We start from the raw sequence: 14782 nt of genomic DNA, 5'->3' as shown, positions 1-14782 counted from the left end.
TCTCTGCATTAAAAAAAACTTGCCCCACATGTCCCCTTTAAACTTTCTCCCTCTCACCTTAAATACGTGTCCCCTATGATTTGACATTTCTACCCTAGGAAAAAGAATGGACTCTGTAACCTATCAATGCCTCTCATAATTCTATACACTTCTATCAGGTCTCGCCTTAGCTTCCAACTCTCTAGAGTAAAATACAACCCCAGATTGTCCAAACTCTCCTTATTGACAATACTCTCTAATTTGCTCATAATTCTTTACTTTAAGACAGATTGTATTCATTGTTATGGTCACACTTAAAATTCCACGGCACCACGATATACAGGAATAAATCTATCAAGCTATGAGGGGTGATTGATAAGTGCGTGGCCTAAGGTAGAAGGAATCAATTTTAGAAAACCCAGCACATTTATTTTTCAACATCATCCCCTCCTACATTTACACATTTAGTCCAGTGGTTGTGAAGCATACGGATCCCTTCTTTGTAGAAGTCAGCGTCTTGGACTGCACATGCATGTAACAAGAGCGTCTTGGACCTCCAGGTGGTCCACAGCAGGGGTGGTTGATAAGTTCATGGCCTAAGGTAGAAGGAGATGAGTTATCAATTTTAAGCTTTCTGCATAATCGCTCAGAGTTGAACTGCACGTGCATGTAACAAGAGCTGTTATAACTCATCTGCTTCTACCTTAGGCCACGAACTTATCAATCACCCCTGCTGTGGACCACTTTCTGGAGGTCCAAGACACCGACTTCTACAAAGAAGGGATCCATATGCTCCACGACCGCTGGACTAAGTGTGTAAGTTAGGAGGGGACGATGTTGAAAACTAGATGTGCTAGGTTTTCTAAAATCGACGCCTTCTACCTTAGGCCACGAACTTATCAACCATCCCTCGTATATCAATGGAATAATTGATCAAGGTTCCCATTCAAGGATTGTACTGATGTGAAAAAAAGTCCCAAAAAAATCTTCAAATGCAAGTGCAGCACAGTAGCGTAGCGGTTAATGTAATGCTATTACAGCACCAGTGACTTGGGTTCATTTCCTACCACCATCTGTAAGAAGTTTATACGTTCTCCCATAACCATCTGGATTTCCCCCGGGTGCTCCGCTTTCCTCCCACATTCCAAAGACACCCGGATTAGTACCAAAGGCAAGATGGGCCTTCTGCCATGCCGTATCTCTCAATTAAATAAATATGCTGCAAATCTAAAATAAAAGCAGGAAATGTTGGAAATACTCAGCAGCTCAGGTCGTATCTGTGGGAGATGAAACGGAGCCGATGTTTCAGGTCAAAGACTGAGTGTCAGAACTGGAAAGGAGAAACTTGTTAAGTTGCAGACACGAGAGATTCTGTGGACGCTGTAAATCGGGAACATCACACACGCAAAATGCTGCAACATCTACAGAGGGGACTAAACAGTCAAAGCTTCACCTGAAACCCTTCAGTATTTTGCGTGTTTTGTCAAGTTGCAGAAGGGTTGTGAAGGGAAATGTTCCAGTAGGGTAAAAAAAAATCTAGGGTGACCAGTTTTACAGCTTAATCCACAGTCACTCCAGTTTTATCCTATCAGAGACCCACTGCCAGATTCTGTAGCTTCCTTTGTCACCATTCCCAGTTCTGACGAAGCATAGTTGACACAAAATATTAACTCTGTTTCTCCCCCCACTGATACACTGTGACCTGCTGAGGATATCAAGTAGTTTCTGCTTCTATTATAATGCTGATGTGTTCATTCCCTCTAGGGGCGCCATGGTAACACAGCGGTTAGTGCAACACAGGGCATTGGAGTTTGGAGTTCAATTCCAACGTCATCTGTAAGGAGTCTGTACTGTACGTCCTCCCTGTGGAATATGTGGGTTTTGTCTCACAGTCTAATGAACACACTGGTTAGTAGGTAACAAATTGTTCCATGATTAGGCTTGGGTTAAACCAGTGGTTGCCGGGCTGCATGGCTTGAAGGGCCAGAAGGGCCCATTCCACACTGTATCTCAATCAATCAATCAATCAGTCAATAAATGGATGCATTCATACATACATATATACCTGCATAAATAAGTAAATGGGCTCTGTAAGAACATAAGAAAATATCAATTTTCTCAATCAATGAACACATCAAGATAAAGTAAGTAATTTTGCACAATATCTCCTCAAAAATGGTTTAAATTCTGTTTTTTTTAATGTTTGGTGCTTGCATCATGATCCCAAGCTGGATGATAAAATTTCAATACTTCATCTACTGTAATATGATTGTACTGCTACTTTTAGATATTAGGGAAAAAAGATAAAAGGTTTTTAAAAGATTAGCTTTATTTGTCACAAGTACATCAAAACAACAAAACATACAGTGACGTGAGTCACTTGTGTCAATGAGTAATACAGTCCGAAGATGTGCTGGGGGCAGCCCACACGTTTCACCATGCTTCCACTACCAATATAGCATACGTACAGCTCATTAACACTAACCCATATGTCTCTGGAACGTGGGAAGAAACTGGAAAACCCGGAGGAAACCCATACCATCACTGGAAGAATATAAAAACACCTTGTAGACAACAGTGGGAACTGAACCCCGACCTTCTGATGCTGTAAGGCATGATGCTTACAGGAGTACAGTAAGTAAGACTTGATCTAGTTCTCTTGCAGACCTGAGTACAGGCTGTCCCCATGTAACAAATAAGTTATTTCTTACAAAATTAGAAATAGCTGGCCACATCAGAAAGATTGACGTGTTTGATTGCACAACAGATAACTGGACTTCGTATACTGAGCAAATTGAGCAGTATTTTGCAGCAAGTGAAAAAGCTGATAAAAGCAAGTGCCAATTTTGCTGACTGTTCCAACCAAACCAGCTGAAGTAAGCATTGCTGATATAGTGAAAGTAATGTAGAAACATTTAGAACCAAAACCATTTTTTGATTGTAGAATGATTTAGGTTTCATAAGTGGAATCAAGAGGAAAGGGAATCCACTTCAGCATATATGGCTGCACAGAAGATGTCTGAACATTGTCAATCCAGTAATTGGCTTAATTATGTGCTCAAAGATTGTTTAATTTATGAAATCTTACAAGAAAGCATTCGAAAATGCCTCCTAACAGAAGCACAATTTACATTTAAAAGAGTAATTGAAATAAATGTATCAATGGAAACTGCAGAGACACAACTGAGTTACAGTCAGGAATGAAAGTGATTGTGAACAAAGTTGCAACATCTAAACAGAAACCAGCCTGACCAAACAAATTGTGCTATCTTTGTGGCGGGGGCTCACATAAACAAGACCACTGCAAGTTTCAAGGCAAAACTTGCAGAAAATGCAACGAAGTAGGACATATACAAAGAGCACGTCAGGCAGACAAAAACAAATGGACTGCACAGGGAAGAGTAAAAGATAAAAAGTCAAGTTGCACTTTCAAGAAGACTACTAGGCTGCATGCTGTTGAAGAAAAATTTGACAGTGATGAGAGTGACACAGGACTGAGTAGTCTTCAGATGCACAATGTAAAAACTAACAGGAGACATGCAATATGGCTTTCACCAGAAAAGAATGTCAAATTTATTAAAATGGAATTGGACACTACCTCAGCTGTTTCAATCATTTCACAAAATGAGTTTGAACAGCATTTCAAAGATACTGAATTGAAACCTGCAGATATCTAATTAAGAACTTATACATGAGAAAAGATAACTCTTATGGGAATGATATTTGTAACAGTGAAATACAACAACCTAAAAATTACTTTGGGCTTGTATGTGGTGAAAACATGAAGGCGAGCATTGTGGGGCATAATTAGTTTGGACAACTACAACTTGATTGAAGATCCGTCCACCATTTGTATGCTAGATCCCCTACAACAGAGTCAACCAAAAGCAAATTAAGGCCACAGCATTGGAAAACTAAAACATATTCAGGGTAAAATAGTGTTAAATGAAAATGCCACACCCAAGTTTTACAAAGCCAGTTCCTAGTATCACCTGGGATAAAGTAGCCAGTGAGCTAGCTCACATGGAGCCTGAAGGAATTCTTTCCAAGGTTGAATGGAGCCCATGGGAGACACCAGTGGTGCCAGTAGCCAAAAGAATGGGTCTGTCAAGATCTGTGGTAATTGTAAGGTTACCATCAAACCGGTACTAAAAGCAGATCAATATCCTCTGCCCAGAAAAGAGGACATCTTAAGAACAGAAGAAATAGGAGCAGGAGTAGGACATCTAGCCTGTCGAGCCAGCCCCGCTATTCAATAAGATCATGGCTGAAATGGCCATACCTGCCTTTTCCCCGTAACCCCTAATTCCCCTACTATGTAAAAATCTATCCAACCTTGTCTTAAATATATTTACTGAGGTAGCCTCCACTGCTTCATTGGGCAGAGAATTCCATAGGTTCACCACCTCTGGGAAAAGCAGTTCCTCCTCATCTCCATCTTAAATTTACTCCCCTGAATCTTGAAGCTATGTTCTCTAGTTCTATTCTCACCTACCAGTGGAAACAACTTTTCTGCCTCTATCTTATCTATCCTTTTCATAATCTTCTAAGTTTCTATAAGATCCCCTCTCATTCTTCTGAATTCCAGCGAGTACAGTCCCAGGAAACTCAATATCTACTCATAGTCTAACTCTTTCATCTCTGGAATCAATCTGCTAAATCTCCTCTGCACTGCCTCCAAAGCCAGTATATCCTTTCTCAAGTAAGGAGACCAGAACTGCACGCAGTACACCAGGTGCGGCCTCACCAATACCCTGTACAGTTGCAGCATGACCTCCCTGCTCTTCAATTCAATCCCTCTAGTAATGAAGGCCAATATTCCATTTGCCTTCTTGATCGCCTGCTGTACCTGCAAACCAATCTTTTGTGATTCATGCACAAGCACTCCCAAGTCCTTCTGCACAGCAGCGTGCTGCAATCTTTTACCATTTAAATAATAATCTGATCTTTCATTTTTCCTTCCAAAGTGGGTGACCTCACATTTACCAACATTGTACTCCATCTGCCAGACCCTTGCCCACTCACTTAACTCATCTATATCTCTCTGCAGAGTCTCCATATCCTCTGCACAGTTTGCTTTACCACTCAATTTAGTGTCATCAGCAAACTTAGATACACTACACTTGGTCCCCTCTTCCAGATCGTTGATGCATATTGTGAACAGTTGTGGGCCCAGCACTGACCCTTGTGGCACACTGCTCACCACTGATTGACAACCAGAGTAACACTCATGTATCCCTACTCTCTGCTTTCCATTTGTTAACCAGTACTCTATCCAAGCTAATACATCACCCCCAACTCTATGCATCCTTATCTTATATGCAGCACCTTATCGAATGCCTTCTGGAAATCCAAGTAAATAATGTCCATCTGTTCCCCTCTATCCACTGTGCTCGTTATATCCTCAAAGAACTCCAGTAAGTTAGTCAAACAGGACCTGCCTTTGCTGAATCCATGCTGTGTCTGTCTAACGGATCCATTTCTTTCCAGATGCCTCCCCATTTCTTTTTTAATGATAGCTTCAAGCATTTTCCTAACTACAGATGTTAAACTAACTGGCCTATATTATCTACCTTTTGCCTACATCCTATTTTGAACAGTGACATGACATTTGGCTTCCTCCAATTGGCCAGGACATGCACAGGGTCCAAAGAATTTTGGTAAATCATCACCAAAGCCTTTACTATAACTTCTGCCATTTCTTTCAGTACCCTCAGATGCATTAAATTAGGACCAGGGAACTTATTTACCCTCAGGCCCACAAGTTTGCTCAGCACTACCTCTTTAGTGATAGCTATTGTATTGAGGTCCCCACCTCCCATTCCATCCATAATATCTCTGTCTTTGGCATGATAGACGTGTCCTCCACCATGCAGACCGACACAAAATACTCATTCAAAACCTCAGCCATTTTCTCATTTTATATATATATATATATATATATATATATATATATATCTCCCTCCCACTTCCTCTTTTCCTTCCCCCCACTCCCATGTAGCATACTGCGCAACCCTAGTAGGCCAACAATGAATTGATGAATTGCAGATTACTGCCTGTATGGAAGACAAGTGTGTATTAAAAGCAACATTTCTAGTTTGATTGTGATCAGATATAAGGTATTTGAAAGAGTGGATCATCTTTAGGACAATATTCACCAACACTTGACAGCATCATTTTTCATGCTTCAGAACAGGGCTCCATTCAGTACACTAGCTCTCTGATGTAATTACTTAAATGTGTGTTTTAAGCATGGTGGAATCTGAAATCCCAGCACTTGTGAGTGCAGTTAACACAAATCTTTAGCAGATTTCCCAGTCATTTAGACAAATTACAAGTTGGCAGAAAACAGTTGATGGGAGCATTTTGAAACAAGAATTGTTTGATCCTCTCACAGACTGGTACATTATATCTAACTGGATATCACATGCAGAGATCCTTTACACGTCACTGGCACACCACACATATTGAGTGCACCCTGTGATAATGCATGCATTAATTATACACATTAAATGCACTTGTACACTGCATGAGCCTTGTATAAAATATGTACTGTGTACCCACGTGGAATTGTCATGTCAAATGTAACTTGCACAAAATAGCACACCACGTGCAACCAGACAAAAGAAACAAAACAATTGTAAGGAACAGCAGGCCACCTTATGCAACAGCCTCACAATACAGGCTGCGTACAACGAATACAATTGGTTCATTGAGTGCAGTTCACGGGAGGTAGTACAACGGAACGCTGCAGGTACGTCACGAACTACAACCACACTACAGGCGACCGATACGAACTCTCCAAAGGTACAACCTTAACAGGGACAGCTCACGCAATAGCCACCCTGTACACTCAACGCATTTTCCGCAAGCTATTTAATATTTAGGTAATATTTGAGTAATATTGTAAAAGTTTGATTAAGCAGTCGTTGTTTATTAGAACAATTCATTGTGGATTTATGTAAAAGTACGTGAATGGCTTTCGTCATTACGCAGGTACGTCATATGCGCGCGCCTCGCTTAAATTAAAAACGAAACTAAGACCCGTTCGCTTGGTCTGCTACCTTTTTCTTGCAATTAGTTTCTATGTTTTAGAGTTACAAAACATATTTTGCTGAATTTACAAAGCTTCCGATTGCTTCTTTGGATTACACACGGCACTTTCCGCCCATAAACGACATGAAAAAGAAATGCAAACTCACATTAACCTTTCATTTGCAAAGATCGTCATCAATTACTTATGTTTTTTTTAAATTCAACCGGAAAATCATATTAATGTGTCTCGTTCCTTTGGCAAAATTCGCCTTGAGGAGATTGAAAATGAAGGGAAAAAAAGGCACCCTGGGTTCAGCTCGGAAATCGAAGTTTCCGCGCACAATGTTGTAAATATTGAGTGCTGGTGAGACAGACTTCATCGAACTTCCAGCATTGCCGCTCACAGCCCGGACCGCCGTTAACCGGCGAAGCCCCAACACACCCTTGTCCAAGGAGCAGCTGGGGCCCGCGCTGGCCTTCCTACCTGTTATTGTGATGTTGCTGTAGGTGTTGGAGATATGTTCCTTGGTCAGGACGATCTGCATCTGCGATGCCTTCTCCCGCTGTAACTCCAGCATAATGTCTGGATGCTGCGCGATTTTACACCCCTTCTGCTTATCCAGGGCTATGTCGCTCCGGACAATGTCTGAAATTAGAAACGCAGTACTAACGATAAAACGAAATTACAGTTCTCGTCATTTATAATCCCCTTTCAAAAAAAAACAAATCACTGATCGCGTTGGAAACGAATTTACACGCGACTTTTAACTTCATGCAGACAGAAGGGATTAATTTAGTTAGATATTTGGAGACTAATGTAATTAGTTCGGTTCAACATTGTGGGCCGAAGGGTTTTGTTCATGTGCTGCGTGTGCTATGTTGTAATTTTCATATTTAAAATCGTTACACCCATCAAACAAACCGGGACAATTTGCCTCGGGTCTTGTTCCTCTCAATCAAAAGCAACGGTGAATAGGAAACGACAACCTAGACTATAACTTGGCAGGGAGAAACACACAGTTCTTTTCATGGTATCAGTTGACAATTTGACCCGTGGTAAATTATATAGCCTACTCGTGAATTGTGAGTATCCTACATTACAATCAGCTTGACAAGGATTTCACGTACACTGTGTGAAAAGGGGGCAGATTTATATGTTGCAAAAGAACACCTAAGCTTTAAATGCATTTGAAATATGTATAAATGTTGTTACAAATAATTAATAAAATGCGTCTAGAGGTATAAAGCACTTTAAATATAATAAATGAGAAAAGTCTTAAAATTTATGCATTATTTGTATAAATGTGATTTCCAAAAGTTGATTTTGTAGTTTCCGTATCACGCGGTTATTTAGTCAGGTTATACCACGTAGTTAGGAACGCTATTAGTTCAAGGGGCCTTGAAAAAGTGACTCATATACCGTCTTCGTAGTTTTTGAGGTAGTAATCGGGCCCCAGCTCGCCTCTGTGCTTCGCCAGATTTCGATGATTCTGGAATTGCAGAAAGTCCGTCCTTTTCCCGCCGAACCAGAGAAAGGCGGGGGACAACCCTCGGGCCAACGTTACCAGCTTTCTGGAGCTGTAAGTTTTCAAAAAGAACATTCCACCTCAATAAGTGAAGAAATGGAGGCTACAAACATGTTATCAGCCACTGTAACGTATAAGTAGAATGGTATACCTCAGCAGACTGGAACAACTATTCCGTATTGCTCATCTCTGCTTCACTCTCCTAGTGGGAGAGTGGACGAGAGAGCACAAACACAGAATACAAGAACGCGTTAGTACAGAGATTAGGAGATTTTGTTTTAGTCGGAAAGCTATGAAACTGTGGAATTCATTCCCACAGGCCGCTGTGGAGGCCAAGTAATTGGGCAGATTTAAAGCGGAGGTTGATAGGTTCGTGATTAGTTAAAGTTTACGAGGAGAAGGCAGGAGAATGGGGTTGAGAGGGATAATAAATCAGCCAAGATGGAATGGCAGAGCAGACACAGTGGGCCGAGTGGCCTGGTTCTTCTCCTGTGTCTTATGGTCTAAACTCGCCTGTAAAATATCATCTCGCAACAACGTGCATCGGCTGCGCGAACCGAACATTGCTAATGAGGGAGACGCCTGTTGGAGTTCTATTCCTAAAACCAAACCGCTTAATTTTGATTACTCTGTAGGTTTTTTTTAAGAATATTAATTTGAATACCAAAAACTTTTGGTATGTTGAAGATAGTTTATGATAAGGCCTCTGTCACACGAAGACTCCCGCCGCCAAACTTCAAATCGAATACTGCCTGCTGTCTTTAGTGGTATGGTTTAATAAGTTATTTTTAAGGTAGTTCGTTTATTTACACGCCAATTTAGCAGCTTCCGTTAGAATGCGTAGGAAGCGCGATTTTGCTGTTAAGGTACTTGGGGAGCTGGGAATGTTACACTGAACTGACATTAGGCTCGCAACCGACTTGGGTATAACCCCTAAAGCGAACAAGTTGCAAACAAAAACTCGAAATTTTAAGAACCTTTACAATGAAATTATAAACGTTATAACATCATCAACTTTGTAAATTACTTCACGCCGAGTATTCTAAATTTATATGGCCCAACGGAATGTAGCGGATACGCCACTTTACCGTGTGATGTAATGAAGTTTAATCTGTTCTCCAAACTTTCCTCATTCCGCTGAGATAGAAGTTTAGATGTTCGTATTTAGTTTTAAAAACGAAAAACCGACAAGAAGAGGGTAGGCAGCGGATTTATTTTATAGCTGGACTGCGGTGGGGGTTGTTAAACTGACGACTTTGTGGGGTTTTGTTAAAAATTCCCAGGTCTGTTTTAATTTGGAAAAACTGGTCTTTTATTTTTACAATATGTGGTTTGTGTTGTGTCGAAATTATATCTCGATCCCTTTGTGTAATATACACTGTTGTCTCAATTTTACCGTTAATGTCTCTGACGGCTTCTAATCGCTACTTTATAGACTATTTCCTGATTCCAGAATACAAATCTTGTTTCGCTTCATCGAATTTGCCGGCTATTGTTTGGTTTTAAGGAATTACGTTGCCTTTTCCAATCGATCTCAGGTTTAAAAGGCTGGGATTTTTTTTCTGTCCTTTTTTGAAAGTTTGTATCCGGACTAAGTAACGTCTTGAACAAATCGGCGGGGATTAGAAATGAAATATGCCACGTCGGATGCACAAAAGAGAAATGATGGTGCTTTTGTTCAAATTACAAAGGGATATTGGTTAATTATGATGCCGCGCTCGTTCGGAAATTAACTAAAAATTCGTCGAATAAAAATAGGCCATAATTTGGAGTGGATGATCGTTAACTAGGGAGAAAATACTTTTTTGTTAATATTAAAACAAAATTAATTTTCTCGGCTCACTATTAAATAAGACTACCTTAAAAAATCAATCCAACCATTGTGCAGCACCGCCGGGTCGAGCTGAATGGACAGAAAATTTTCACTGACGCTTCGCACTGTACCCCTGATGTCCACGTCCAACAGAATAAGAGTCTTCATCCCCCTCCGTGCATGGCTGGGACCTGCCGCCGGTGATCTTCGTTCCCCGACCTGCGCCGATGTCGAGGGGCGAGCGAGCATGGGGAGAGATGCAAGCAAGCAAAGGGCTGGCAAAATCCCAGGGAGGCTGCAGTGGAGAAATGAGCCACCGGGCATTGTCGCTCGAGAGAGAGAGAGAGAGAGAGAGAGAGAGAGAGAGAGAGAGAGAGTGAGAGAGAGAGAGAGAGAGACACACACAGAGAGAGAGAGAGAGAGAGAGAGAGAGAGAGAGAGAGAGACAGAGAGAGAGAGAGGCAAATCAAATTCTCCCAGATGGCAACTTCCAAGGCGGTGGGGAGAGTGAATTATTTTTTTGAATTGCCAGTGTGTGTGGTTTGCAATGTTTTGATGGCGCGGTGAGAAGCTCCACGCCCTCCACGCCCCCAGCCTCTCCAACAGTCCGCACGCCCCCTTTAAAAAGCCTCGACCCAAACTGTAGGCGATTAAAAGCCAACGGCGCCGTCCCATTCTCATCGTCCAACGACCCAACTACGAGCTCGACCGTCGCGCTCTCGGGGACCGTGCGCATGAGATCACCACGGGGTTAGAGCACGGAGGGAGGCGGGTGGTGGTGGTGGTGGGGGGGGGGAGGATTGTTGTGGGTGGGAAAGGATCCCACAGAGACAGATATTAGGAAGGGGGGCATATGGCAAATGCGCAACAGGTCGATCGCAGCAACAGTTGGCCATCTCTTCTCTCTCAGGAGCCGGCATCGTGACTTGTTTTGTGTCGGTGACTAGTGCCAACATCCACTACCTCTATACTTGGCGATGCATTTGAGTTATCGAACAACTCTGTGCATGTGTCCGCGAAAGTTCCCAATGGTGGAAATGGGATTTCCAACCTTCCCCTTTCCAGACAATAACCACTGAGTGCTATTTTATCCAGACGTTCTCGCTCTCCCACTTGAACTCCCTTTAGCTTTAAGGGCTGTGCGAGACAGTGAGGGGGAGGGGCTGGCGGCTAACCGTAAATTATTACCTGGTTTCATCAATAAAGGAAAGCAGCCGGTCCAGTTATCTGTGTGAGAATTCGCCTTGTGTGCAATCGCTTCCGGCCACTCGGCCCCGATTCCAGAACGCTCAGATCACCTACTCTGCCGCTTGTCTTTCATGAGTTTTGTTTTACACTGGAAGTATTCCCGCTGAGAAATAGCAATCCAAAGTTCTATTTCCTTGTCGCAGCGACCACTCCGGCACCAACCAAAGGTGTAATTGTTCGACCTTTATGACTTTGTTAGGATCGCAAAACTCTGCTGGATGTTAAGAATATTACTTTTATGGGTGTTGTGTGTGAGTTATATGTGCTGGTCTGGGGGAACGTTGCTTCGTTTGGTGACATACATGGATACGGTTGAATAGCGACACTTGGACTTGAACTCGCTGTACAGCGACGGCGCATCTAGATACAAGCGGTTAATACATTCGTGCACTGAACAAGCGCACTTTCGTTGCTATTAGGAGAGCATCTCGCCTGTGTGGTGGTCTGAAGGCGGTGTAACACACCACAATCCGCCCTTGCAGCTTGCCTACGGCGAATGGAAATTAAAGCCGAAAACAGAACGTACTGTGAACGCTGAGCAAGTCAGGCAGCTTCTGTGGAGAGAAGAACAGTTAACGTTCAGGTTGAAGAACTTTTCATTCAGAAACTTAAGGGATTGGAGCAAAATTAGGTCATTTCCCCCATCGAGTCTGCTCCGATGCTGACTCGTTGTATCGAGCCCTTCCGGACTTTCTTTCAAGTGTCCCTAGCAGGTACTAGCGGATCTCGGGAGGTGCCGCCTCCGAGTGTGAATCGCCTTGCGGAGACTTTTGATGCAGTTGCACTGGGCTCAGCAGCGGCGGCGTGCGGTCATATGTCCGCACCGCAGAGCACAGACGCTGCTGGAATGCCCGATCGCAGCCCACAAAAGTCAACCCGAGGAGGCGAAGGCGCGCCTTTGGGTATCCTTCCAAAGGCGTTTGGCAGCGCGGGTGCTGATAAACATAAAGGAGCTGGAGGGGCTCGCCAGGTCGGCCAGCATCTACGGGAGGAAATGGACAGTGTGGATGGTGTTCAACTGTAAAAATCTTAACCCGGTCTAAAATCACTTTGCAGAATTCTCCGTCACCAACAAACCTGTCAGGTGTGACAGCCACACATTCACCGCTCTTCCCTTCAGGAGAGTGTGTTTTGTCATCACAGTTCTTGGCAAGTCAGAGTCCTGTGGCGTGGTTGTAAATGTCCTGAGCTACACACACGAGATGCTGGAGGAATTCGACTGTTCGGACAGCATCCATGGAGAGGAATTACCGGTCGACGTTTCGGGCCGAGATCCTAAAATCGACTCCATAGATGCTGCCTGACCTGTTGAGTTACTACAGCATTTTGTGTGAGTGGCTCTGGATTTCCAGCATCTGCAGAATCTCTTGTGTTTCTGTAACTGCTCTGATCTTGATTTGATCTTTCTGGGACTCTATAGAATTGCGTACATCTATCTCCTTTTCCGAGGGTCTTTGAGTTACTTCTTTCATCTTTTGGGTATCACGGCTTAGTCTGTGCTGTTGCTCAGTTCTGCGTTAATGTTTTTGGCATCTCTTTCTCCTTTTTGGGGTACCTCCCGTTTGACTTGGGGGATGGAATATTTGGTAGCAACTTACTAACGTTACTGCGTTTGTTGCGTTAATGATTTGTCTCTGTAACTCGAGTCCGTGGTCCCCCTATTTAGTGGAACTAAATATTATATTGTCTCTGTAAATAAATATACAGAACATAGAACAGTACAGGCCCTTCGGCCCACGATGTTGTATCGACTCCAGAATCAATCTAACCCTTCCCTCCTACTTAGCCCTCATTTCTTCTATCGCCCAATACCTATCTAAGAGTGTATTAAGTCTCCCTAATGCACCAGCCTCTAGCAGCAACCCTGGAAGTGCATTTCACGGAGCCGCCAATCTCTGTAAAAAACCGTTCCTCTGACATCCCCACCTCCACACTCCCCTCCAAGCAGTTAAATTGTGCTCTCTCCCATCAGCCATTTCAGCCCCGGAAATGTCTCTGTCTACCCACTCAATCTTTGCCTTCAGTCATCTTGTTCATCTCTATCAAGTCACCTCTCATCCTCCTTCACTCCAAAGAGAAAAGGCCTTGCTCACTCAACCTATCCTCGTAAGACATGCTCTCTAGTCCAGGCAGGATCCTGGTAAATCTCCTCTAAACCCTCTCTGAAGCTCCCACATGTACAATATAGAAGGCAGAACACAAAACAATACGGGACAGTACAGGCCCTTCGGCCACGAGGTTGTGCCGACCTTTTCACCTACTGTAAGATCATCTAACCCTCCCCTCTCACATGGCCCTCCAATTATCATTCAACCAGGACGGCAAGGTGATGTAGCAGTTAGTGCAACACTTTATAGCGCCAGCTGGAAGGTCGGGGTTCGAGTCCCACTGTGTTTGTTATGTGCCACGCGATGCACGTTAGTTTTCAACGTGTTCTTTATAAATAGGGAGTAAATTGGAATGAAATACTGGAAGGACCAGGGATGAGATTTGATGGTGACAGAAGAGACTGGAACCTGGAGCAACTAACGTTGCTGCAGGAACTTGGTGGGTTGAAGCAACCCGACCCTTCGATTTCCTCCTGACATTTGATGGTTTTGACTTTAACAATAAACAGGATATGTAGCTGGTATTCTGGAGTAATCAGTGTGCCCGTCAGATGTAATTGATTAAAGGTGTTCACTTCTGAAGCAGAAGTGAAGAAGGTATCCAATGGACATCAGAAATTGTTAAGAAAAGAAGTAAGTATGGTTCCTGACGCATTTCTAAATCAGGAATCCGGACTTTGGGATAAATTTTTAAAATGTTTCCCAGAGGATATTAGGAAAATCAATTTTTACTCAAAAGATTCATATCAATTTGCCAGAAATGTGAGAAGTATGATTCTACCTTGTAAAATATAGGGTTTAGTCAGAATCAAAATCAGAATCACTTTATTGCCAGAATGTGAGAACTGCCAGAACTGATTGCGGTTCAGTGCCAAGCATAAAACACAGGACAATGCCATAACAGACAACACAATAGCAACCAGCAGCTCACAAGTCAATAGTGCAAACAGCCATGAGCAATCAACAATTAGTAGTCATGTGTGCAAACGTCAACAATTAAACTGAAATAATTGTGAACAGAAACAGACTAAATACTCATCAACAGAACAAGGAGAGCAGCAAAGGCCATTTAA

The 14782-nt window shown here is 42.8% G+C and overlaps 1 protein-coding gene across 2 annotated transcripts in view; it reads right to left on the bottom strand.

Moving 5' to 3' along the window:
- hpse2 (heparanase 2) overlaps positions 1-10679 on the bottom strand; it is a 346454-nt gene extending 335775 nt beyond the window's left edge. For both annotated transcript variants that reach the window (XM_072239690.1, XM_072239691.1), the window contains exons 1-3: positions 10400-10679; positions 8435-8592; positions 7499-7660 (exon numbers count right to left, since the gene is read on the bottom strand). In XM_072239690.1, coding sequence (XP_072095791.1) covers positions 7499-7660; positions 8435-8592; positions 10400-10677 — 598 coding nt within the window. In that variant the 5' untranslated portion in view covers positions 10678-10679. The remainder of the gene's footprint in view (positions 1-7498; positions 7661-8434; positions 8593-10399) is intronic.
- Positions 10680-14782: the final 4103 nt, after the last annotated feature.

The sequence above is a fragment of the Mobula birostris genome, chromosome 21 (genome assembly GCF_030028105.1).
Source record: "Mobula birostris isolate sMobBir1 chromosome 21, sMobBir1.hap1, whole genome shotgun sequence".
Lineage (NCBI taxonomy): Eukaryota > Metazoa > Chordata > Chondrichthyes > Myliobatiformes > Myliobatidae > Mobula > Mobula birostris.
This window is presented reverse-complemented; position numbering and strand designations above follow the sequence as displayed.